The sequence below is a fragment of the Aspergillus aculeatinus genome, assembly GCF_003184765.1.
Source record: "Aspergillus aculeatinus CBS 121060 unplaced genomic scaffold BO66scaffold_51, whole genome shotgun sequence".
NCBI lineage: Eukaryota > Fungi > Ascomycota > Eurotiomycetes > Eurotiales > Aspergillaceae > Aspergillus > Aspergillus aculeatinus.
This window is the reverse complement of record NW_020291520.1, coordinates 198,002-222,514: the sequence shown is the minus strand read 5'-3', so window position 1 is coordinate 222,514 and position 24,513 is coordinate 198,002. Positions and strand designations below refer to the sequence as shown.

Below are 24,513 nucleotides of genomic sequence, written 5' to 3'. Positions count from 1 at the left end.
CAAAGTGGGTCCGAAGCATGCGCACCCCCTTCGGAGGGCTCGCTACGATTTCCCCCTTGGTTATTGAAGAGACCCACGTGACGTGACGTTCGCAACACCGCATACACCCATGGCTATGATTTGGACAAGTGCTACGTGACTTTGTCGCTACCCTTGCATCTTCTGGTCTTCTGTCCATTTTGCCCCGGTCGCTAACATGCTACGGTCGGCTCTGGACCCTGCTTTGGCTGTCAATGGCATAAAAGCCGAAGAACCTCCACCGTGGCGCAGATCGGCTTCCCTTTGCGGGCTGATATAGATAGACGCCGCGAGCTAGGGCAGTCACAAAGTGAGACACATCTCCAGATCAGAAGACAGAGAAGTTAAGTAACTGGCAAAATGGAAGTTGCTCACGACCTATTTATCCTCCCTAGCAGAAAAATGCAATTCGTGCTCAGACTGGGCGTTTCTACTGTAGAAGATTGGATTTATTCGCCATTTTAGCCGAACAAGGTGGGTCGCTCCTGATAAGTGATCTCATTGTCGCCAGGACGGAGCACTGCGCATGGTGGTAAAGTGGTCCAGCGCGGCCGTCCTCTTATATCATCGATAAAGAAGAAGACTGGCCACAATTAACATACACTGGGTGAGAACTGCTGCATGCGCTAGACTTTTTTATAGCAGGCATACAAAAAAGCAAAAACATACAACAGAAGGGATTCGCTGGTGGTCACCCACCCAACTACTAACCTCCCGGCGTGTGGCTTAAGTACGGCTGAGCGGACGGGAAGCCCTGTGTTCCACACCCTGTGGTCGTATGTGCTTAGTGTATCCACCAAAGAATATATAAGGGTCACTCAATATTGCGTTATGGTTCAGAAAGATTGGACTTGAATGGAGAAATGAGAGCCTGGAAGAAAGCCACTTACTAAGTCAAAAATATCCATGGTAACATTGCGCACTCCTTGATAACTCCCTTGATTGTATTTGACAAGTTGACCCGACTTATTCTTACAGTTTTAGCTCCAGCATTCTGTGTATCATATAAATTCGTCATCAGTCTCTCTTACCTATTGAGCACCTTGACTCCGAATGCATTTCCGATTTTGACGTCACGTTTCATCATATCCCCATAAGGTTAGACGTAGTTCTTGTTATCGCACCCTCTTACATCCACTTTCTCCTACGATTTTTAGCGTCCTCGGTATACTTCACGTCTTCCGAACTCGCTTCCTCGCCTTCGCTCTCCGAGATGAAACACCTGATCGGTACTCATCAAAATTGGCAGTCGGGACTATCTCATCCACGAGATATTTTCTGAAAACGGGAAAGACGAACTTCACGAGGAATGGGTGGTCTATGAAACCACATGCTTTAATGACAATACGATCCACAAGAGCACGCGCAGATACGCCCTTAAGGTGCGCTACGGGTAAGGTGCTTTCCACTTCGTCCTCGTGGACCTTTCTATGAGAGGCCGATGGCTGAGATTTTCAAATCCAGGAGAAAAACCCGCGGAATCAGCGAGACCGAATTGGCTGCCACCGAGGTTTTGGCCAAACGTTCTTACAACGACGAGTGCCGGGCGCTCGGCATGTTCTCGCAGTCCGGGTACACCCCGGTATTTTACGGCAGCCAGGAACTGTCTTCTGATCAGAATCCATTTTTCCGGCATGGGCATGTCTGGGCGATTGCCATGGAGCTGGCGGACGGCACAAGTCTTTCTGATCCCTCCGATCTGAGTTACTCCGACAAGGTGATCATTCAAGAGAAATGATCAGGGCCTTGGAGTAAGTTTTCTCGTAGTCAAAGCTTGACGGCTTTTATATTGCTGTGTGGCTGAGGATCTTGCTTTTGGGAATAAATAGGCACATGCGACTCCGAGGTTGAGGATGGTACATGCCGGAAACAGAGCAAATCTTCTATGACCATACTCGGCGATCGGTGTACGTCCTACAGGACCCAGCTGACGCTCAACTGTTGTTGTTTATCTACTGTTATCTACTGATGAGGGAGAATCTGCAGTTCCATCGTTGGACTTTCGCGGGCTGTAATTGATGATGACTACTGTTCTGCCCCGCCGCCTGAGGATCGCATTACCAGAGATCATCCAGAATTCATTTCTTTCGGTATCAACTGGCGGGTGTGAATTAAGAAATTCTGTCCCAGACTTGACGATTGTGATGCAGATGTGGGGAAGCAGTATACCCGGAATATGGGCAAAGAGTCTGATCATCGCGAAATCGTGGCACTTATTCGGTGTGGACAGGCACACTCATGTATCGGTGGTGAACAGTATGCCCCTTGAGAAAGGTGACTTTTGTTTTACGGTAATCTTGCACATTATAGCTTCCCAAGCTGATGAAAGTAACTTCAAGGGACCATCTGAGAGTCTCCCAGCGACATGACCTTAGTGAAGACCCTCTGCGTCTAAAGCTAAGACTTCCCACAGATGATGATTGGATACGAACGGCATTGTAATTTTCTACGGATAAAGTCTTGAAGAAACAAAAAAAAACCCTTGATTGACTACCACCAGCCTTTAAATCGACTTCGTTAGAGATTGTGTTCTCGTGGAGCCAGGATCTGCAACAGGCTTCGACTATGTCGCTCCGGCAGCCCGTCCACATCGTCGGTGGGAATCCTTTGGGAGGCAAAGGCCAGGAAGACTGCTTCCCAATGCCCATCGGCAAATTGAATCAGCAAGCCCCCGTCCTGATACACGCCATTGTCGTACCGAGGAAGACTACCTTGGTTCATATGGACATCATGAATCCCGGATCCGAAGGATGAGCCAAAGATAAACACCTTTGCTGAGCTCCTGATTGCTCGATCTAGAATCGGCCGGACGACGTCCAGAATATCATTATCACGGCCAGGAATATCATGCGGCAGAACTCGTCCAGATCCGAGATTCAGAAGGTTGCGCAGTCGCAGATAGTCTAGTCCCACGAGATCTCGAGCACGACCACGAGGATCCGGGATCGAATGAAAGCCTTGATCCAGCTGGGCAAGTTGAATAGTGATAGGATGAGCAAAGTCATCAGAAGACCAGAACACCAAGCGAGAGTCTTCTCCGTTCGATTTCACATTAATGGCGGCCTTTCGCTCCCTCCCGGAGTCGTCATCTTTGAAATAAAGCTCGATGTGTGGAGTGCGTACGCCATGTCGTTGGGCAACATACCGAGTCGGCTTACAAACCCAGACACCGTAGTGGGGAACGGGCATGTTGCTTTAGATATTGGGATAGATTGCTGATAGAGAAAGGATTTATGGTGTTGGAATGGATGTAGGAATGAGTCCAATTATATTCTAGGCAATCCTGGTTTCAGCGTCCGGGCGTGGCTACTTATAACCGCTTCAGAAGATATGCAGAAGGTGATGGAGGGGCGGCAGTCGGATACCGTTGGTAGCCTTTCGTAGCAAGTGTGGTAATACGAGCTAGATACGGGCCAGACCACCAGTAGCTGCTTTAATCTCGTGATACGAGAGCTTGTTTCGTCATGCTTGTTACGAGAAGTTTATACAACTTCCCGCCGCTCGTGTAGCGGTTGCACAGCCATCCTACTATGATTTCCTGAATGGCTTTAATGCACTGCTGGCGTTTTAGAGTTGCCAGTAGAATCATCCGTTATAGTTGCGCCACTTATGCACAGCATGTAGCTTCGTATCACTTTCTTTGAATATTCTTGTCACTCATACGCTTGCCCCGCTTCCCAAATCTTGGGTTGGATCTAGACTCCTCTTCCGTAAAAATATTGCCCATGCCGCGATACACATTTCAGAAGCTCAAGTCTCATGCCGATCATAGTTTGAGCTTGAATGATCAGACTCAAACCCTACACAACCATACGAGTCCCTGACGCAGAAGCGTATCCTAAAATGGACCATTCCACCCAAAATAGTGGGTAGTTGCGAGTGCTATCTTAGCCCATGATTCTGAAGATACAAAGCCTCTATATGTGTGGCATACGGCACAATAATCCAGCCCGTCTGTTATCCTTCACATGCTACCTTCCCAAAGACTAGACTCCACAAAATAGTGGCATCGAGGACAACTTGGGCGGTCGGCATTGGCAATCCTGTGCAAGTTTTGTCCCCTAGAAACCAGCCCCGGTTCTTACCATCACTACAGTACACCATGTTGCTTGAGACGAGTATGACTCTGGACGTCTGACAGAGACGCCAATGTAACACTGTATTATAATGTGAGATCAAACGAGCCCATCCGCCATGCCCACTTGCAGGGGACTGCCTGAGGAGCACAAGGGCAAAGTGTGATGGGTGCGTGAGCTGGGCGCTGAGAGGGGGCCCGCCAGATAGGCTAAAGCTTAGATTTGTTCCCAGCTTGTAGCAGTTGAGGCATTATCACTTAAGATACATCTTATATTGCCTGTCTCGAGCTTATTTCAACCCGCGAAGTGCATTCCAAACAAGACTGGTAGAGGTTGTGAACCGTAATGTGGCTGGGCCGAAAGCCTGGGACCTTATCCTGTAAGAATGCGGATTGACAGGAGATTGACTCTTTCGGTGATGACATTTCATCAAAAGCTACTTATAGAAAATACACCGTGGCTCAAAAGCTACGATCCTTGCTATTCTGACGGTCGGCGGATGTAAACAGTGGCAGAGATAGAAGACAAGAAGCAGTGCAATTCTCCGAACCACTGACTGGCTGGCTATGCTAGTAGGCAAGAAAACCATTCGGTCCAAATTTGGTAAATCAACTTGACACCGCAGAGGTGAAAAAAATGTACTTTTGAGGATGCCAATAACCGGCCCGTGTTGAGGTACACTCCCAACAACGCAGTCCTGTTCGTCTTCTTGGTTTGGAAGCATGCGAAACTGGGTATCGACCAGGACCAGCATTTGCTTCGATTTGAATCACTACTCACGACGCCGGATGCGATTGTGGATCCATAGCATAGCGTGACGAGGACCGTCGATAGCCTGGTCTATCAGTTTCCGTGTCCCAGAAAATGATAGATTATGTGTCTGCGATGCTATCCATACTCTGTCAGCCTCTCGGTCAAGCTGGGGCACGAATTCCGCTCCGCAGACCATCTATCGGCGATCGATTAGCCCATTTCGACCGTTATCAGAACCAGGGGAGAGACATCATACCTCTCGTCTCTCCGCAAAATCCTTATAGAATCCCAACCAGAGGTCACGAGCCCGGCAATCCAGCGCGCCCGTCACAGTATTAATATCACAATCCGGTTGTTCCTTTTCCATCACCGCCACCGGGGTCTTGATCCAGGGTTTCGACACGGGCCCGTCGGAGAAATGCAGATACTTCGCGTCCTGCAGGACCACATCGGGATCCCAGGTCGCGTAGGGACTGCCCAGATAACTCGCGTGGTTTTTGGCTCGAAACTCCCCGGTCAGCAGGTGGTACGGACGGTGCGGGATGATAATCGCGGAGTCACGGTAGAGGTTATTCAGGACATTTGTGTCGGATTCGGCATTGTCATCCTGCTGGATTGCCTTCCACACGCGATTGAATTCTATCTCCGAAGGTTGTACGAGCATGAAGGATGGGGTGAGCTGACGGTATTCGGAGTCCAGCCAGTAGGCGCGGGGCATTGCGATCGGGCTTTCAAGAAGCGAGTAAAGTTCATCAAGATTCTGCGGCTAGAGTTAGCAACGATCTCTTCTGCTTCGAGATGACCGGGTGAGAAGAGTGCAGCATGCCTTGAGGATAACACCAGCCGCATCCAGAAATAAGATGCGGTCGTACTGTGTCATGTTAAACATCAAAAGCTTGGTGAGGCTCTCTGTCCCTGTCAGTGCGTCTTTTGTCAGCTCTGCTCAACCTGTCTAATGGCAGCTAGTGCGCTTACTACGGCCATTCGATGGGATCTGAACTTCGATGGGTAGAAGCTTGACATGATACTCAGTTTGGGCTTTGAGCAGCAGTCTGCCCTCCGTAGAATCGCTCGCTGGGTCCCAGTGCGAAGGATAAAGAAAAACTCTATCGGCTTGGCTGCCCAGACGATCATGAGACTCAAACTGCATGACTGCGCTGCATAGGTCCGGCTGGCTGGTTGCATACTGCACCACCGCGTACTGCGAAAAATCGATGTCTGTAGAGCTGCTCACTCTATTGCCGCCGTAGAGACTTGCAAAGACTAGCGATATCCAATATAACAAAAGCATGGCGATGGCCCAGAGAATAAGACTGCCACTGCGTGGGCAGAAAGCCAAACTGCGCTGCGATTTGATCATATCTATGCGCAACGTGCATCCAGCCAGTGGGGGGTGAGGGGATGAAGAAAGTGAGATTCAATGCGGTGGAGGGAAGAAGTTTCAGCTAGGATCGAAGAAAGCAGAAGTGCAGTCAGACGAGACAAAGGCGCAATGCACCGCGTTCTCGTCTGGATCTGCTGCTGGTGAATGCACAGCTTGGGGCACATCGAATGATGGGTTCTTTGTTCTGGGCATTGATTGTTTGTTGAACCACGGTTCACTGGTCCCTTTCAGCGAACTTCGAGTTAGTCGTGTTTACTCTCAGGTATTTGTTTATCGCTGCTGAGCCTATGTTTCCCTTCTAGAATCATACCGTAAATACTCTTGAAATGGCACACATTGACCCTGTGATGAGAAAACGCAGCATTGCGGTTACCGCTTTTGTTCGGACAGCATTGACATCTCTGTGGATGCAACCACAAGTTCTTCCCCGGAAAATATCCTTGATTGCGCTTCTTGGTGTCTTTGTTGTCAGGTGAATATTTCTTCATCTTCTTATTTTTTATCTTTGCGTCGTCTGCTCCAGGTCGTCTGCTTTGAATATAGATTGTCGTTTTCTCAAAACTCTACCTCAGTCTTAGAACGGGCAGATCGTCTACCCCGCTTAAAATTTCCATTCTGTTAAGTATGCAGTATCGATACTATGAAGCTAAGAATAATACACTGCAATCGTTCTGATCAGACAAGAGTTCTTACCATTTTCAAGTACAAGCAAATGTCAGAAAATCCAAAATGTGAGGCTCTCTACAAAATTCCCAACCTCTCCCATCTCTGGAGAGCTTCGGTATAGCGATAGCGCAGTCTCTCCAGCTTGGCCCTCATGCGAGCGTCAGACTCGTCTTCTCCGGTGATAGCATTTAGCTCACCATCGTCCAGCTTGGCAAACCTCTCAACTGACACCACCAGCACCGGACATTTCGGTCCCAAGACATGCCGCTCGATTACCTGCATGGCCACATTATCGATAAAACGATGCAAGGCGATCATGTAGTACGATTGAAGTCTTGCACGCACGAAAAGCACCTATCTCAGTATGGTCGATATAAATTGTGGACGGTTTGTCTGCGTGTCGTCAGTGCCATTGGCTCTTCGATCCTATGATGCGGCTCTCGCCTTTTGACCTAGAAGGATCTTCCCTTGACTTTGATCCGCAGAGATCGTGTCCAACAGCAACTGCGGGTTGCAGGTCACCAACGACCTCGCTCGGTTGTCTTCCAACAGTTCCCCAAGGGCTGTGTCGATGTGTTTGTGCCACTCGTCCAAAGTCTTCCCAAATAAGCGGCTCGCCTCCAAGCGCACCTTGCTTTTTGGGATGGCAATGCGGAAAGGTACCTCATGGCAGGCCTGCACGAGGTGCTTTACATCTTCGACAAAGTGTCGGGCAATCCCTTCCCAGTGCGTCGACTGCCTCCGAAAGATCTTTTCTCCACATCTGAATGCACCGCGCCAGGCAGACTGCGGCCTTCACTGATCTTCGCCGGTGATCTGTGAGATAGAGATACTTTACTGTTCAATCAAGACACCAGTCAAGGCACATGACAAAATAAACTCGGGCTTTAGAATCAGACCGTCTGATAACACTTCAACTCCTCCAAAAGCAAAACACAGTCAGATACACGCAATCCTGAGACCACATTAACACGCCAGAATCACACTACACGCGTCGGCTGAACTAGACACCACCCGCCGCCCTAACAAGAAACAACTCCTCATACGAGCCACGATCATTCTTCAACCTCTCCCCACCGAACACATCATTCACCCCATTTCCATCCTTATCAACCAGCCTCCAACCGTGACCCACCTGCAAAACGCCCACGAAAACCCCAACAACCAACGCAATCATCCTAGGCCCAAAGACCGCCTTGGCGGGACACTCGAACGGCGCACCGCCAAAAGGCAGATACGCCTGCTTCTGCACATCCGTGACAGCCCGCCAGCGCAGCGGATTGTACTTCAGCGCATCTTGTCCCCAGACTCGACCCGCCAGATGACAAGCCTCCACGGCCGCGGCGAAGGTATCCGAGTGTCTCGCACCGTTCTCCTCCCATTCGAACGCGCGGTAGATCCGCTTGGTCGGAGGGTACAGTCGCAATCCTTCCGCCACTACATCCTTGGCGGAGACTTCGTCTGCTCCCGCGGCTTCGAACTGTGTCTTCGTGGGGTTTTCTGCGAAAGCAATCATCGTGGCCGTCCAGTCGGGATGAGTCTGGCCCGTGTTGAGCAGGAGTTCCAGGACAATGCGCAGGTTGATGCGCCAGCTTGTCTCGAAGCCGGGGAGGATCCAGCAGAGTGGGTTACCGCGGGGGTCGGTTCCGTCAAAGGTAGGAAACAGCGCGGAGAGGGAGGCTTGGAGGCCGGGGTTATCGGCAAATTCGATGAGGTCGACGTCGTTCTTGGAGGACACCCAGGCGCGGTTGATGGCCTGCGCTAGGGAGACCATGTGCTTTTCGGCGTCGGGGAGGGTGTCTAGCTCCGCGTTGAGCAGTGTGGTAAGGATGATCCGGAGTGAGAGGGACTGGACTACGCTTGCGAGGTGGAGGCGGTGCGCTGTGCTGATGAGCTCGTTAGCTTTGGATTGGAGCGACTTGGCCAGTCGTTCCCAGTCTTGCGCTTGGAGGTTGATCAGATTCCTTGCGTTTCTGACGAAATGGGTGGCGTACTCTTCGTCCGGGGTGGTAAAGGCGTTTTCAATCCCAAAAGCGAAGGCTAGTCGGGTGTTTGGCCGGATTCGCGCGCGATGAGGCGAGAGGAAGTTCCTGCGGGCTCTGAAACGATGGGCTTGAATGAGGGTGCGACATTCTGTTGGCTGATGGGTTTTGTTGCGTGGGCTGTTCAAAAAACTGACCGTGAAGAGGCCGACAGCGATGACATTGATGGCGCTGAAGATGAGTATCAGCAGATTCAGTGCGCGGAAATCTCGCATCATGGTGGATATGGTCTTCAAGGAAGGGAGTTCGGGGGTGTTTCTGGAGAGTTGATGGTTTGTCATGGAAGAGATTCAGAGACATGGTGATCAGGCAGAAGGACTTTCTATCTCAATCTATCTTTGTCATGCCAACGTGTGTGGTGAATGTGCTGAGCTGGGGGATTTTCTGGGATCCCACATGAGACATGTGGCACGGAGATAAAGAGTGCGGGGAAAGGAGATTAATGCAATCTAACAACATAAGAGATTGATATTACTATAAAGCTGTACCATGGTTGGATGGATGTTCATAGATGGCGGAGTTAGGGCTAGCTTAATAGGTGAATGAATGTATGTGGATGTGCATTGCAGAGACTGCAAAGAAAGCCACACCTGTGCGTACACGGTGTTCTCTGCCGCAGGGACTTTTGTTGGAATGCACCAGCCGAATACCTATATCTGCACTTGTGATATAATACAGGAAAGTATATAGCTCTTTTATTAGCTTGCATGACTCTGCTCTTTGAATGTCTTTTGGAAATCGGAATACTTGCCTTGGGGTGAGGAACTGTTGTTGTGGTAAGCAATTTGATTGAACCTTTCTTCAAGGCGAACCGTTTTTTTTTTCTATTTTATTGGTGGTTTTTTTTTTTTTTTTTTTGGTTTTCTTGGTTTTTTGTTTTTCCTTTTTTTTCTTTTTTTGGTTCATGTTGTGGTGTTTTTCGAGAAGCCACGCTTAACGTGCTCCATTCTCATGTGGTTTTTTTTTGGTGTTTGCTGTTTTTGCTTCAGCGAGGCTTCTGAGGATCAGGCAAGATAGAGAAACTTACTCCACCTCGGACAACTCATCTTCCTCATCATCCTCGTCTTCCTCATCGTCGTCGTCTTCATCGTCATCACTAAGCTCTTCAACTCTAGGGCCTACAATGTGGTCATCACCCCCGGCATCATTCGAGCGACGGTCAGCGACCCACTCTTCCCACCAAGCCACCTCGGCCTCATGGTCGTAGGTCACCCCCTGGGGCGGAGGGCAAGGCGGCTCATCGTTCTGGAGCTGCGCGCGCACGATGCGGATTTCCGCCTCGACCAGGTCGGAGTGAGCGTCGGGATCACCGGCAATCAGCGCGGCACGCATCGCCTTGATGACCCCGACGAGGTGCAGATCCAGCTCGCCTTCCAGGAGCAGCGGGTGGGCTCCTTGGCGCATAGGCTGCAGCAACTGCATACAGACACGGAGGAGCTCGCGGTGCCAGAGGCGGGTCAGCATGTAGCGATCCTTTTCGTCGAAGTCGCGCGCGTGCAGGACGACAAGGGCCTCGGTCCAGCAGGCCGGAGTGGGCATGACGAAGCCGGTGCCCTGGCGGTGGTGGTGGCGGCGACCCGTACGAACCTGGTCGGACCACATGTAGTAGAGATCGTCGGGGCGAGGGTTGAGTGGCGGGTCCGCGAACAACCACATGTACATGGACTTGCGGTAAATGCGCACGGTGAGCCTGGGCCAGGCGCCGGTGCGGATCATCGCCTCCTCGTTGGGCGTGTGCCAGTGCACGATGTCCGTCGGGGGGTTGAGAAAGCCGATCACCGAGACGCAGTCGCGGCCGAGGGTGCAGGGGTGTGCCCCGCGGTTGCGTAGGGCCGCATAGGCGTTGGGAATGTACCGGTCCGGGATCACAAAGCCCGCAAAGTCGAGGCTCTGCCGGGCGATGAGGTCAACGATAGTGTGGCTCATCCCGAAGGAGTCGGCCACCGGCCACCCGAAGACACAGTAGGGGATGCCTGCCCGCTCCAAGGTGGTGACTATGAAGCGGCTCTGGTCCATGGTGGTGGTTGTGGGTAGAAGTGTGAGGAAAGGCAAGAACGCTTGCGTGTTTCAAACTGCCGGAGTTCTTCACCTTGCGGGTCGGGTTTGCATGAAAAGATCGACAAGACGTATCAAGATGTCGGAGCTCTATTTATATCTCACACTTTCTACTGGAGGAGTCCTTCCTCGAGCCCATTTAGCAAGAAGTCTCCAGCAATGTATGCGGCTCTGCTCATAGTATGTGTAAATCTCCTCGGAAAACTCCGTACTGTGCATGTTCTGGTGTAAGCACCGGGCTGAGGATGTTTCAGACGCAGCCGAGATGCCATCTGCAGGAGTTTCTCGGTTGATCTGCAAGGAAAAGACAGACGTAGGAGATTTGCTTCCTACCAGGTTCTCTCTTTCATTGCTCGATTCAAAGATGTTGAAAGCCCTTTCATTGCTATTGCTAATTTTGTTGTAGGCTGATGTGACTCGGAATTCAACGATTGCGAGCTGGAGAACGGCACTTGATATGACTTTCGATGTTTTCATCCGAACGACTATGTGTAGGAACCGGCAGTTAGACAACTTGGGTGCGGTAAATGTGTCACATTGAATATCAGAGCTCCGACGTCCAGAGCTTGTTTTATAATGGTCTTTGTACTTTGATATTGCTATCAGAGCCAACAGCGATTATGTCAAGAATAACCAGCTATGTCATTTGGAATCGTGACGTTCCGGGTGTGCCCTCTATGTTCTTTAGAAGGCACTAACCCTAACGATTAACACTCCACTATAGAGGTTATCGAGCAGCATCCAGCACACAATAAACCTAACTTAGGTAAAACTGACCCATTCGGAAAACAAACTCGGCCAATCCTGAGCATCATCGAATAGTCCATCCATACCAGCCCCGAACGCTCCTGAATACCGACCACTGCTCCTGGCTTCCGGAACTCCTCCACAGAGGGTGTTACTCTGCTGCACTGCCTCCCAGAACTCCGTCTGTTTGATGCTCCCATTCATCATGGGACACCGTCTGGACGTCGTGCTCGTTGCACCCACACTCGGAGAGTCCGTGCCTTCAGTACCCGAGGGATCCGGATCCGACTGCAAGGGAGAGTTGATCCTGGCGACAGCATATGTTTCCAGAACAACATCCAAGACCGATCTGAACATGGAGAAAATGTCTGGTGTGTCGCCAGTCTTCGAGACGGATAAGGTCGTCATGCGGTGTAAGAGGCTTTCCAGGTATATTTGCATGGTCGATCGCGCCTTAGTCTGAAAATCGTACCATTGGGTGTTCATGAAGGGGTGAGTGAGAAAGCATATCTGTGAGGCAGTGCTGATTGTAAGAATTAGCTGGCACCATTCCCTGATGGAAAAGTAGATGTATTGGCCTGCTGGTAACGAGAGAAAGTAATCGAAAAAGCCTCGGATCTCCGCTAGGCACGATCTTGCTTCCTTCACATGTTCACATGGTTGGTACTCAAATGATCGGGTGTGGTGTGATGATTTACGGCTGGAGCTTGGGCTATGAACCATCCAAGGGAGATACGCTGTGACCACTTTCAGCGACAGTATCGAGATACGTAGCGAAGCTGGCTTCGTCAGCAAATCTCTTAGGTACAGGCATTTGTCCCAATATACCTGTCTCCGAGGTCTCAGAACGGATCTTGCGCTCTATGTCTTGGATCTGCAGGTGAAATGACAGGGAGCAATTGGGGAGATTATCACCCCCCTGCTCAGATGTTCGAGCTACAGTCTCCCACAGCATCTGGGTCTTGGAAAGCAGCGTATGGTGACTGTCATCTTGGTCGATTGGTGCAGTTCCTTCAATAGTAGACTTTATAATTTCATACAGCGTCGAGTCGCTGCGTCGCTGAAAGCCAAGAGCAAATCTAGGAATCTGTTTAGCCAGCTTTCTGATGTCCGAGATAAGGACGGCTCACAGCGAGGACAGGTTATAGCATCCGAGACAGGCATTGCGCGCAGCCGTTTCGTGTAGCTTCTGGTCAAACCTCAGGTCCGACAGCATACCTCGGAGGATTTGAACGTACTGCCACATCTGATTGTTCAATGGCCGAATGTGTATAGGGTGCCTGGAGGCCACACCAACGTCAGCCACTGCACGCACTATAAAAAGCCGAGGTCTGCAATACCATGCAAGATAGACCAGGAGACCCTGAACGTAATCTAGGCTTTTGTCTCCTTGGAGAACAATCCTTTCACTCAATACTCGCCGGAATCTCTCATCGAGCTTTCTCTGCAGGAGCGGCCGCCGCGTTGCCGATATAGTGAGAATCGCTAAGAAGAGGAAGGGACGGGTCTTCGCCATGGAGGCGGCTGAGATGTTTTCCGGTACATCCACGAACGGGAAGTAAACTTTTTTCGACTGGAAGTGAGATAGAAGCTCATCTGCCTCTTTCATACTCACACGGAGGTTCTTGTATTCCGTGTTAGATGTCGAGGTTTGAGTGAGAGGCGGCGTGGTAGCACTGTGACTCGTCTCCTGAGCACCATGAGAAGTGTCGTCGCCTAGTAGCTGCTTGCGCATCATTTGGCGATGCAGCTCACACATCTGGGCAGACTGATCTCCGTGTTTTGGCGCGTTCCTGAAAAGTGAGGCGACTACGTCCTCATTCTGGATCTCGCTAGTACTGCTCCGCGACGGGTTAATTGCACATGGCTGTTCATTGTTGCTCGAGGTAAGTGTACAGCCGTAACCCAGTTTGATACATCTTTGTCCGTTAGTATGGCTCCAATGGATGCTGATGACATCGTGCGCTCTTACCTCCGGCAGGCACTCGACGGTTTCTCGGACGGCAGACATCGGATCTTGCGCGATCTGCAATTCTCACAAGCCCGCGTGCTTCGCGGTCGAGGACACATAAACTTGTATTCATCTTCTGTTGACATCTTTCATATACCGTGGTTGCTACACCTTCACACCTTCACTGTAGCTAAGATGGATAAGGTAGGCTGGGTATTAATAAAGCGACGGAAAGCGGAGGGAAACTGGAAGCGACAACCCGCCCTCCGGATGGAAGGTTTTGCCGAACCCTCCTTATACAATAACTAGTAAGTTAACCCTGGTCTATGACCTGCGTCGGATAAGAATCATCAATAACTTCAACCTGAACAACGCATACTCCCCCCTTGCATCTCAATCCCTTTCAAAAAGATAAAAACGTTCCATTCTTTAACGACTCCTGTGGCGATAAAGCCCTTGTAAGCACGATTAGTAACAGTAGCAGCCCTCTCCTTAGCATCCATGTATTGATCATCAACTCCCGGTGCGCATAAGCCAGAAACATGCATCATATCAATCCTCCAGATAGTCAATGTCGCGCTCGGGGAATCCTCCTTTTTTGATAAGGTTACCGACCAAAGGACCATCTCCCCAGGTCGCTCGTCCAAAGGCAGCGACCATATCAAACCCACTCAGCAGCGCCCCTGTAGTCCAGATTTTCCCATCCTGGACCCATCTCTTCTCGACCCAGTTGACTCCCGGCCCGAGTTCACGCAGCATCGGGAGCAGGAACCGTGGCCCCGTGGCGGTCTTGCCCTCCATAAGCCCTGCACTCAGCACCGGCTCGAAGCCTCCGCATACGCAGAGCATGGCTGTGCAAGCATTGTAGCTCTTGCGAAGAAACTCCTTCTCGGCCTCATTGGCTTTGTAGCCCATTCTACTTGCGCCGATAAGGATAATGTCCAGTGGCGGGCAAGTAGCGAAGGAGTCCTAACGGGATGTCAGCTGGACGTTATTCAGGGTGTGTGTAAGGGCATTCTTACCGTAGGCAATACATTCATACCCGTCGTCAGCTTAGCGGGGGTCTTGCCATCCTCGTTGACCCAGTGATACACAAAATCAAATCCCTGGGCCTTGGAGTCATCGTCCATCATCTCGGTGGGCATGTCCTTCAGGAAATTGCGATCGAGGCCGGAGAAGAAGCCTACTGGGGCGATGTCGAGTTGCTCGGTGACACTGTAGATGATAGGAAGATCTTAGAATGGAAAGCACTACTAGATAGTGCACGGGTTACGTACGTGTTCAGCAGCACAACACCCACATGTATCGGGCGGCCCGGGTTGCGAAGGTCGACTGGGGATGACATTGTGAGGATTTGGATTGTTGCCGTTGATGGTTATCTTGTCAGTGAGTTGGGATTGGGTAAAAGACTATTCAACAACAGGAAACCTGTCTTTATATCATCATGTCGGCTAGGCACGAGTTGGATGGTTATGCTTGTATAGATCGGGTGCTCGCTAAGACTTTCCTCCCACGCTCCGCTCTCGCTTCGCCATGCCGGCCGTGCTCGCGGACGAGTAAGCTCAACATGCAGGGCAGGCAGCATACTTTGTCTAAACAATGCGATTTGCAGTAATGCTTCTACTCCGTATGTGGTTTGGTGCAAATGAAGCTTGCAGGGCGACGCGAGAGGGTAGTAGAAGCTCAATTGGTACTGGTTCAATCCAAAATATGTCTTGAAGGTCCTGGGTCGCGATGCCTCGTGTCGGGTGTAAGGATGGTTAGCTACAAGATACAGCACACTGGGACAGAAGAGGGATATAATCTTGGTGTCGACGAACAGAATCGATTGAAAGGACAGATGACGAAGAAGGGAGGAAGCAGTTTGACTGGGCAAAAGCAAAAGACAAAAAGTAAGAAGGGCCGAACGCGGATCGAACGCGTGACCTCGGGATCTGCAATCCTACGCTCTACCACTGAGCTACCGACCCGTTCTTGGTGATGGCTCCGTTTTTGTTTGTCCTGAGTTCGAATGCGCACCTGATCAAGCATTCTGCGTGTATATATTTCATTGTTATTGCAAGTATTCAATATTGCTGGTTAAAAAGGGTCCAACCTAAGATGGTCTACTATTGACACTTTCCGAAACAATCTTACTATGGTGGAGCAATGTGTGAATTGTAGGCCTAGTTGTATGGTATCCTGATATTGGTTGTCATTCAGCCACATTGCCGGACAAAAGTATATATCCGCGGCCTCAACCCGTCAGCTTTCTGATACTCTGTGGCTGATGCATCTCAACATTGGTCACGAATGGTCATGCCCCCCCCCCAAATAATCCGATAATCGTACAAAATCTCATTCTATCCACAAACATCCCATAGACTTCCAATGTTGTTCAGGAGAGGGGGCAAAGGCCGACTAAGGGGGCTCCTAGGGCCAGCTAGGATGGATTTTTCAGCCCTAATTCGGAGGAGTCTCGTCCGCTAACCCACACCTACTGACATAAGAACTTCTAGAGTACTCCGTAGGTTAAAAGCGACAAGTAGTACTGCATGATCGCGCCGATTCATATCTAGACGTGACGTTCGTATACAGAATCCAGATCTGAGCGCGTCCACGGTCGGAAATCGGCATTCACCTTGAGATCGAGAAACTAGCTTTGTGACCATCTAACGCAGAGTTACGTGCACTGTTGACAAAGAATTAGCCCCTAGTAGGGTAACTATAGTTTGTGGATGTCGAAGACCCGCCTGATGAGTTTAATCGACCGCTTGTCCTTGTCTTGGGAGTGAATCCTAGCATGTAGCCTGTAGGCTGCACAAAACCACCATGCCGTCTACATTACACGATCAGACGTCCTGTTCTGCACTTGCGTCAGCCTGCAGTCCAATCCAGTCACTGGAGGTTTCTGTCGGCGGCCTGTAATCATGACCCAAAGTTGCCAATCAAAGTATTAAAGCGACCGATTGAAACCACGACGGGCGGAAGTGCGTGCACATTCCTGCCAACAGTCCTCCGTGGCTCTGCTGGAGTACGCACGCCACAGCTGAAGCTGGCTAATATCGATCATCATGCCCGTTCGATACACCCCGGAGACAAAGTTCAGCCATCCTACCCTGCATAAGTTGAAGCGTTCTGCACGCACCCCTCCTCTGCCAGTACATCACTCATGCAAGCAATTTTATCTGCTCATCGGGGCCGCCACATGTGCTCCTCTGCTCTTAGATTCACTCATTCTTCTTATCGTTATTTGTGAGTACCGCTCCTCCCTGGACTGGTATGATCGAGGGCTCTACGGGCCGGCACCCTCGCGCCGCCATGTCACTTTCCCCGGCAGCTCTCCAGAACTGCACTTCGCGGCGCAGAATAACCGATGCGACAGGGGCTTGACGTTCCTGACACCGGGTGCAAGGGATGGGATGGGATGCAAGTAGCTTGGTGGTGGTGTTGGTCGCTACACAATTCTGGTTTCAGGGTAGATGGAGTTGATGCGCTCTAGTTAGACAACTACCATAATGACAATGAAGCGAACCATCACGAGTGTAACAATGTAAGCGAGTAGTTGAGATAGTGCGGATCTCATGAAGTGTATTGTATGTACTGTGTATAGCTGGTAGGGGCGGCTATGCATTTCAATCAACTTGTATACCAGGCAAGCTCCCACGCTTGCTTTAACCCCAGAAGATTACCAACAACAGCAAGTACATACTGGCGAAGTTCAATGGGATTTTGATTATGTCCAATTGAGCCTGCTAGCAAAAATCATCAAAAACATACAACAGAAGGGATTCGCTGGTGGTCACCCACCCAACTACTAACCTCCCGGCGTGTGGCTTGAGTACGGCTGAGCGGACGGGAAGCCCTGTTTTCCACACCCTATGGTCGTATGTATCATGTCATCCTACTATACCAAACATAACAAACGTCTAGTTGATAAAAGTGTCCGATCGCTAGTATAAGCCACATTTGCACTTAGCAAGAAGGAGAACTGGCTTGACCTCATAGATTGGGTGGTTGGAATTATCTGTAGGCGCATCAACCTTCATCCATCCTGCGAGCCCCACAGTCCGCCTTCCAGCCGGTATCTCCCTGCTCGCAGCCATGGGGGTTGCCATGTCGATCGCAATGGTACGAGATCTCAGAGAGCATGACGGACAAATCCAGGCAATGATTACTAGATAACGTGCAGATCGCTTCCAAGGTAGCCCCGAGCCCCGGCTTGATGATATTAGCTGTCCTTACTGACACCTGGTGCTTTCTTATACTACCTCCGAAACCGAATCTCCGATCGCAAGAACACCAAAAGGATCTCTTAAGTAGGGAACCACAAAGAGGTATAGAGCCATAAGCCTGCCTCGGGGACGAGCCGGATACACGGTTTCGGGTCCCGTGATGACGGTCTCCAGATTGCCCGTCCATACGGATAAGTTACCGGGGCTATTTCAAAAAAATTCGATTGCTTGGTTTTAAAATGGATTAAGACCACATGGTGACTGTATTGAATCGTGCGAAGGTACATCAGCCTGCGAGATGTGGAGGATTTTAAGTCGATCTTTGCCGTTGGGAAGTCGGAGTTTTCTGGCTGACATTATGCGCGGCCTGGACTAAACTACCTCGTGCGTGTCAGATCAATTGATGCATTGCCTCTGTGGTTAGACGCGCAAGAGATCCTACCTTATGCTGCAACAGCACTGTGCCAAGCAAAAATGGATCAAAATTTGGTGAAGGCAATTGGAAACGAAAGCAACCCGAGGCTTGCATTATGAGTGATATTCGTATCATCTATATCCTACTCAGCTGCTAGATTGAGCTGCATCTTATTTACAATATAACCTTGAAAATGTATAGTGCCGAGTTCTCGTCTCTGTTATAAAGCTCAAGTCTCGTAATCTTGTTTTCTTTACACTCAGCTGGTACGCCAAGGCCCGACACCAATCTCCACCTGCAAGAGAATAGAGTTTCCCACCTTTATTTTATTTTGTTTCTTTTTTTTAACTGTAACAGGGCCTAGTCATGTTACTATGTCATAAATTGGAGTCCCTTGACAAGTTGACATAATGCGATATGTAATGGCCGAGGGAGTTATACCATGAGATCAAGATATAGTATACAACGTATTCTTTTTACACAAGATTGCATGTTTTAAAGAGGCCCCTTTAGGCTCTTCGGCCTTCAATCAATTGTAAGTCCCAAAGCCTTTTCTAGAATCAGAGTCAAACTACGCAGTGAAAAACATTCCTGAATAAGTTATTGTCAAGTTTCGCTCGCTAGGAAACATTTCAGAGAAAGAAAAAACATACAACAGAAGGGATTCGCTGGTGGTCACCCACCCAACTACTAACCTCCCGGCGTGTGGCTTAAGTACGGCTGAGCGGACGGGAAGCCCTGTTTTCCACACCCTGTGGTCGTATGTGCTTATCACATTTGAGTCAGTGTCTATGTATCCACGACCAAAATTCTACGCGGGCTCATGTCATGGCCATACCAAGAAGAAGATGAAGTACTGTCTCTTTCCAAGTGAGCCGGCCGATCTTTCCTGCTGACCGGAATCCGTTCACAATCCGCAGTGGTATGCTGCTTTTGCGCGTACAGATGGACAAAACCTATAAACATCCCAGCTCATGCTGCTGGACGTGCATGCCGTAGTGTGAGTTCCGTCCTACCTAGCCTGGCAACCCCCTCACGAGCCTCGCAGCCGCCTCGTGGATTTCAATAGCATGGCGCCTGGATAGGGGTGGGGCTGTTTCCGCCAGTCAGTCGGTACCGCAGCCAGAAGGCGTGGGTAATGTTGAGCAGGGAGGCGTTTGCCCCGGAGTCTTCGAGCCGCCCGTCATCCAGAGAAGGGAGCAGGAGAGGAACGATAGAACCACCAGACTGTAGATTTCGGTGCTCAAATGCTTTGTGGGTAGTGAGCAAGACCAAGTCCCACCGACGTTCTCGCGCTTGATTGCCTCCTTGTTGGGAATGGTGGTGGTGGTGAAGGGGCCGCGATACGTCGAGGCGGGTGCAGGCTCGATTGTCACGCATTGATCATCGCTTAAATTGCCGAACTCAAGGCTCAAGGACTGTGCGAAGCCAATTTCTGCGACGGTATGAAAGCATCTCTCGAGCACCAGGGTCATGAAAACCTGCCAATAGGTCCACCTCGACTCGGGCACAGCGAGTCGGGGATGTAGTAGATGCTGTACCAAATAGCTTCCAGTACCGCTTGGAAGCCAGCGATAACAAGCCAGATGGTGGATCCAGGCTTGCGGGTCCGTCAGCCGCTGGGGATTGCATCGTTGGCTGAAAGTTCCTTTGCCATGTTTATCACGATTCGTGAAGTTGGATTCAGGAAATTTTGACGAAATGTTTGATCTAAATAGGAAATGAATGTGGGTCGAAGCATCATAGATGGATGGATCACAAATCCATGGATGAACCGATAGCCTCGCACTAGTCTATGCCTAGTCCGCTGTGTGAGTTGAATTTTGTTTTTGGGGCAGCTGTTGTTGCAGACATACTACTTACAGTTCTTGTACGTGTTCTGCTTGATGATTATAAAGCCAGACAGAAGCAGAGCTGAGAATAAATAGACAAAATAAAATACAGATCTTCTGACGGGCAAGAAGATTCGTGCATTCTATTACAGTTTCGGTCTTCTGAACTAATTCTATCTTTATTTAGTTTCTCTCCGATTTCTTTGGAAGGGCCCATGGCTCGAGACGGACAAAGAGAGTACTTACTGATATTTTTATAGCGTGTTTTTATATTCAATATTTATATACTCGATGTATACGTGTTTCCGTAGGTTGTCCAGAAGCACTTTCATAAGGCTGAATTCGTGTTGCAGTAGACTGGACGTCTTCCACTGAAGTAAAAGCCTAAGCTAGTGTGATGCGAGTAGGAATCTGCTACCAACTTATACTGGCCTTTACCGTAGACGTACACCTCAAGCTCCACGTAGGCAGCCACGGCAAGCCAAGAGTTCCGCGATGTCCGTACCACCCCAGGTTTCTCCATGTGTTCTCACCTGTCTTCCTCTTGCTTCTCCCTATCTTGCTTTCCTGCAGCACTTGAGCATGGATGCAAAGGAGAAACAAAGAAGGTTGAATTTAACACTGGCACATTCTTACCATAGTTGTTCCGCAGGATACACTTCGGCTCTCGACTACCCGGCCTAGATGCGTACAGACGCTTCGTATGTCTGGCCCCGGTAGATCGGCAGATCCATCCGCGCGAGTACATTCATCTTATAAAGTTCCTTGTTCTATTATACATCTATTAAGATAAATAAAATAGACGGTACTCCTTTAATCAGTAAGAAGCGGATAATACCTCCCGCTACTATATTTTAGAGCTGCTTACTTGTTCTCTAACCGCCACTCCTATTACTACTCTTAACAAGATTCTTCCAGTATTGTATCTTGCCTAAAAGATTTTCGCGCCATCTTCATTACCCATCAGGATATAATAGTGTATACCAACGGGCCGGACCTCACATGTTTTGTAATAAATGCGGCGGAAATGGCCACCGGATGTCTTATTATAGTAGAGTTTGCCTGCAATAGACACATCCGCGTTTTGATCCTTTGTCAGCTTTAGAATATAGGCTATACCATAGCCTTCGAGCAAGTCTTAGGGACGGATCTTAATAAGATTGCCGAATCGGGCATCAGGGGCCCGCCGCAGTACAATAAACCGTACGTTCCTTCTTGCTAAGATTCTCCAGTTGGCCTTTTGTCTTCTAATAAGGCATTCTTCATTAATAAGGTTGATATAGCTTGGGCATATACCTCCCCATCCTCGAGCTCTTGGAGTCAACCCGGCTGAACAACAAGTTTCTCTACCCAGCCTACGGCTCTCGGCACCACTGGGTGCGCATTATGGAGCACGGTGTACACGGATATCTGGAGCCGGAGGCCCAGGGGTGGAAGGTAGAGTTCGAGCTGGATGATCTGGTAGTCCTTGATTCTTGATAATTGTACATTGTTAGAGCTTGATAAAGTCCGCTCCTGTCTAGTATCTTCTGGGACTCAGTCGGACCACACTAACCCTATATCGGAGAGGCTCGATTTGGTAGAGTTAGTCTCGGGGATATCTATCTCCTATGTTATTTTTTCTCCCAGGTCGACTTGTCTACTCCACATGAGATCATGCTATCAGTACAAATGCCCCTAATTATGTGAAGGTTTTAGACCGGAGAACTTCACCAATACAAAGGGTGACTTTAAATGGCTGGTCCTCGGAACCTTGTGTTCCTCAGAACCACAGTTTGACTCATCAAAAATATGCTCTGTGCTCGCTATAAGAAGCTACCGCAGTAATGGGTTAACGACGTGGTTATAGCCTTGACAAAAACTCCCGCAGGGGTGGATATGGCTTTAGCGATTGTGAAGAGAGCTCCCGCGTTCGGAATATGAGCAATGTGCTTCATTTGAGTTTTAGCCTTCTCGATTGTAATCTTGCTCCGAGGCTCGTCCAGCACTAGATCTGTGGGCTAAGCTGGGCTAAGCCTATTTATCCCTACACTTTCAATATTGTGTTTAGCCCGGGGCAATTTCTTGAGAGGCCCTTTGGAGTTGCAATGGCTGCATGGGCGGCGACGGGTAATGAATTTGGCATTTCTGGTCTGGTCGCATTTGTTAGTTGATCTCTTCGACATCCATTTCAACCAGTAAGAGAACTTAAATAGGATGAAGAACTCGTATCTGTCATCATGATTGTTACTTCAGCAGGTCAGGGTGGGTGTAATGCAGAAGACAGCCAGAACAACAGGGTCCAGCGCGCGACTGCTTGAACAAGTTCCCCGTTCGGCTGCTGGATTTCGATATCTATTGTGAGACATTCTACGTAAAGCGCTCATGGCGCACGTCTGTCGAACGGGGTCGATAGCGTCAGACACTCACGGAGCGATGTTAGGATTTCCGGCGCCCTCGATGAATTGTAATCGAGCTAGACCAGCACATGTCAATCACAACACAAGTCTCAGATTATTAGACAAGTTTGCGAATTATCACGACTTCAAAAGAGTCCATCTCGACGGGACATCTCCAGTTAAGCGGGAGAGATCGAGAAACAACAAAGCAAAGTACATTGATCGCTTTCCGATGGCAATGCACTCTAGTCGACGTGCTTCTTCTGGTGCTTCTTTCCATCGTGCTCCTTCTTTTCCGTACTCTTTCTCGTCTCCTGCTCCTTTTCTTGCTCCATGGTCTGCTTCTCGTCCTTCTTAGTTGTCTTCTCCTGACGCTCCTTCTTCTTTCCCCAGTATTCACGTCGTTTCGTCCTCTTACGTCCTCGAGCTTGACCCCCCTGAAGCCATGAGTGTATTAGCAAAGCTTACTCTAATGACGGATGATAGACGAAAATACTTACCAGCTCCATCAGACCCTCGGCGAACAGGATGCCCGGACAGTCCTTCTTGTTGTGACCCAGGCCGTTGCAGATCAGGCATTTATTTCACATTTCCTTTGTGGGAAGATCGCCCTGGACTTGTTGCCGTCAGTACTTATAAGCTGGTGATGTCGCCAGTGGGTTTAGGGTGGTGGTAAAAGAACTGGCTAGCTTACCATGGTGTTGACAATGGAAGTGGTTGTGGTTCGATTGTGTTTGCAGCAGTGATGAGGAAACAAGTAATCAGGCTGAGAATGATGATAATAAGAACGATGGAGAGATCTCGAATAGGATACACAATGAAGATCCAAAGATGGAGGAGACTCTATGCTCGGGGAGAACGGAGAAGAAGTTGTTGTTTTTGGGCCGCGGGACCGTGGGGATGGAAAGCCGAGCACTCATTATACACCCTAGGATTGCTTCTCCCACTCACTTCGTTTTCACTGTGAATTCAGACCTCTTCCATCTTAAGTAGTCACTGGCTCCCGCCTTTGGGATTAAAATGGTGCAGTAAGCCCAATCCTATCTAGCGCAGTAGTGCTTACAAAGCGTAGATCGATTGCGGGAGTATGCCAGGGGGCGTGCGGTCCATGGTACATACAGAACTAATCAGCGCTTACTATGACACTTCTAGAGTTTGACTTACTCTAACATGATCCGAGGACTTCAGCCACACACAGCCAAGAGAGATGTCATCTCATCTTCATCTCATCATCTTCTAACCGATTAAACCCGTGACGGAAAATGCAGCTGTCTGTCGTATAGCAGGTTCCTGCCTTTCATCTCTCTTTCACTCTTATCTAGAGAACGTAGAACATCAACGTTCTATCTCCTAGTTTCAAAACCGCGGGTACTTCTCCGTTGGCTTCGAGTCGGGTCTGAAATCCTCAGGATTCTAGCGGCTCTTCCTGTGATTGTCAAGCCAAGATTTCGACTGTTCGAATCACACCCTGAGCTAGAATTTATCCTCTTCCGATCTATGTATTATACCTCAAATTTGATCCGTTATGGAGGATGAAGGAGTTGTCTCCATGGGCGAATCGAGCCACTTTGATATCTTTTCGAGACCCCTTGCGCACTTTGCGCTTGAACAACCTCCCTCCCGTAACTGTCAGTTGTCTTCATTTAATATCCTATAATAAATGTTCCAACTACTCGCGTTCTCAGGAACAGAAACAAATGGGGCATCGCTGGCGCTTTCCACAAGTCCAGGCTCACCCTATTGAATCCGAAGAGAGACGGTAGAGCTCGGAATTGTTTTCGGCGTATCAAACTGGGTGTTCCGCGCCAAGAAACAGGATGTTCGCACATGGTCCATCTAGAGGAAGAAACATTGACCTACGAGGAGAATGCATTCCGAGCCCAGGGGATAAATTTGATCCAATAATCCGGGGTATGGAGGTCTGGTACTGTAAGAGGGTTGCTGCTGCCAACGACATCGAGCAAATCGATCTGGTCTATCAC

At 49.5% G+C, this 24,513-nt stretch overlaps 8 protein-coding genes and 1 non-coding gene across 9 annotated transcripts; all 9 read right to left on the bottom strand.

The window, feature by feature from the left end:
* Nucleotides 1-2,535: 2,535 nt before the first annotated feature.
* BO66DRAFT_460210 (YukJ family protein) lies at nucleotides 2,536-3,207 on the bottom strand (the record flags this gene model as incomplete). The annotated part of the gene is made up of 1 exon (XM_025652290.1): nucleotides 2,536-3,207. The coding sequence occupies one exon, from the start codon at nucleotides 3,205-3,207 to the stop codon at nucleotides 2,536-2,538; it is 672 nt and encodes a 223-aa protein (XP_025500224.1).
* A 1,890-nt stretch (nucleotides 3,208-5,097) lies between these two features.
* BO66DRAFT_331617 (nucleotide-diphospho-sugar transferase) lies at nucleotides 5,098-6,138 on the bottom strand (the record flags this gene model as incomplete). Its single annotated transcript, XM_025644097.1, has 3 exons — nucleotides 5,098-5,613; nucleotides 5,686-5,774; nucleotides 5,826-6,138. The coding sequence occupies 3 exons, from the start codon at nucleotides 6,136-6,138 to the stop codon at nucleotides 5,098-5,100; spliced, it is 918 nt and encodes a 305-aa protein (XP_025500223.1).
* Nucleotides 6,139-7,900: 1,762 nt separating this feature from the next.
* BO66DRAFT_442198 (cytochrome P450) lies at nucleotides 7,901-9,157 on the bottom strand (the record flags this gene model as incomplete). The annotated part of the gene is made up of 1 exon (XM_025651406.1): nucleotides 7,901-9,157. One exon carries the CDS (start codon nucleotides 9,155-9,157, stop codon nucleotides 7,901-7,903), a length of 1,257 nt encoding a protein of 418 aa, XP_025500222.1.
* Nucleotides 9,158-9,835: 678 nt separating this feature from the next.
* On the bottom strand, nucleotides 9,836-10,955 carry BO66DRAFT_460208 (uncharacterized protein; the record flags this gene model as incomplete). Its single annotated transcript, XM_025652289.1, has 1 exon — nucleotides 9,836-10,955. One exon carries the CDS (start codon nucleotides 10,953-10,955, stop codon nucleotides 9,963-9,965), a length of 993 nt encoding a protein of 330 aa, XP_025500221.1. The 3' UTR covers nucleotides 9,836-9,962.
* Nucleotides 10,956-11,756: 801 nt separating this feature from the next.
* BO66DRAFT_460207 (uncharacterized protein) lies at nucleotides 11,757-13,350 on the bottom strand (the record flags this gene model as incomplete). The annotated part of the gene is made up of 4 exons (XM_025652288.1): nucleotides 11,757-12,538; nucleotides 12,657-12,820; nucleotides 12,872-13,021; nucleotides 13,082-13,350. The coding sequence occupies 4 exons, from the start codon at nucleotides 13,348-13,350 to the stop codon at nucleotides 11,757-11,759; spliced, it is 1,365 nt and encodes a 454-aa protein (XP_025500220.1).
* Nucleotides 13,351-14,239: 889 nt separating this feature from the next.
* Nucleotides 14,240-15,219, bottom strand: BO66DRAFT_460200 (DJ-1/PfpI family protein). Its single transcript, XM_025652287.1, has 3 exons — nucleotides 14,970-15,219; nucleotides 14,715-14,907; nucleotides 14,240-14,661 (listed from the first exon to the last, which is right to left on the bottom strand). The coding sequence occupies exons 1-3, from the start codon at nucleotides 15,035-15,037 to the stop codon at nucleotides 14,245-14,247; spliced, it is 678 nt and encodes a 225-aa protein (XP_025500219.1). The 5' UTR covers nucleotides 15,038-15,219; the 3' UTR covers nucleotides 14,240-14,244.
* Nucleotides 15,220-15,590: 371 nt separating this feature from the next.
* On the bottom strand, nucleotides 15,591-15,662 carry BO66DRAFT_t265. Its single transcript has one exon. It is a non-coding gene; the product is annotated as a tRNA-Cys (tRNA).
* Nucleotides 15,663-19,383: 3,721 nt separating this feature from the next.
* On the bottom strand, nucleotides 19,384-19,796 carry BO66DRAFT_442194 (uncharacterized protein; the record flags this gene model as incomplete). Its single annotated transcript, XM_025651405.1, has 2 exons — nucleotides 19,384-19,548; nucleotides 19,608-19,796. 2 exons carry the CDS (start codon nucleotides 19,794-19,796, stop codon nucleotides 19,384-19,386), a joined length of 354 nt encoding a protein of 117 aa, XP_025500218.1.
* Nucleotides 19,797-22,666: 2,870 nt separating this feature from the next.
* BO66DRAFT_394711 (uncharacterized protein) lies at nucleotides 22,667-23,471 on the bottom strand. Its single transcript, XM_025648057.1, has 3 exons — nucleotides 23,226-23,471; nucleotides 23,032-23,147; nucleotides 22,667-22,968 (listed from the first exon to the last, which is right to left on the bottom strand). The coding sequence occupies exons 2-3, from the start codon at nucleotides 23,038-23,040 to the stop codon at nucleotides 22,777-22,779; spliced, it is 201 nt and encodes a 66-aa protein (XP_025500217.1). The 5' UTR covers nucleotides 23,041-23,147; nucleotides 23,226-23,471; the 3' UTR covers nucleotides 22,667-22,776.
* Nucleotides 23,472-24,513: the final 1,042 nt, after the last annotated feature.

Coding starts and splice junctions, on each gene's coding strand:
- BO66DRAFT_460200 (XM_025652287.1), bottom strand. CDS start 15,037: ATGTCATCCCCAGTCGACCTTCGCAACCCGGGCCGCCCGATACATGTG. Junction 14,908..14,969: donor GGTGTTGTGCTGCTGAACAC/GTACGTAACCCG, acceptor TATCATCTACAG/TGTCACCGAGCAACTCGACA. Junction 14,662..14,714: donor GTATGAATGTATTGCCTACG/GTAAGAATGCCC, acceptor ACATCCCGTTAG/GACTCCTTCGCTACTTGCCC.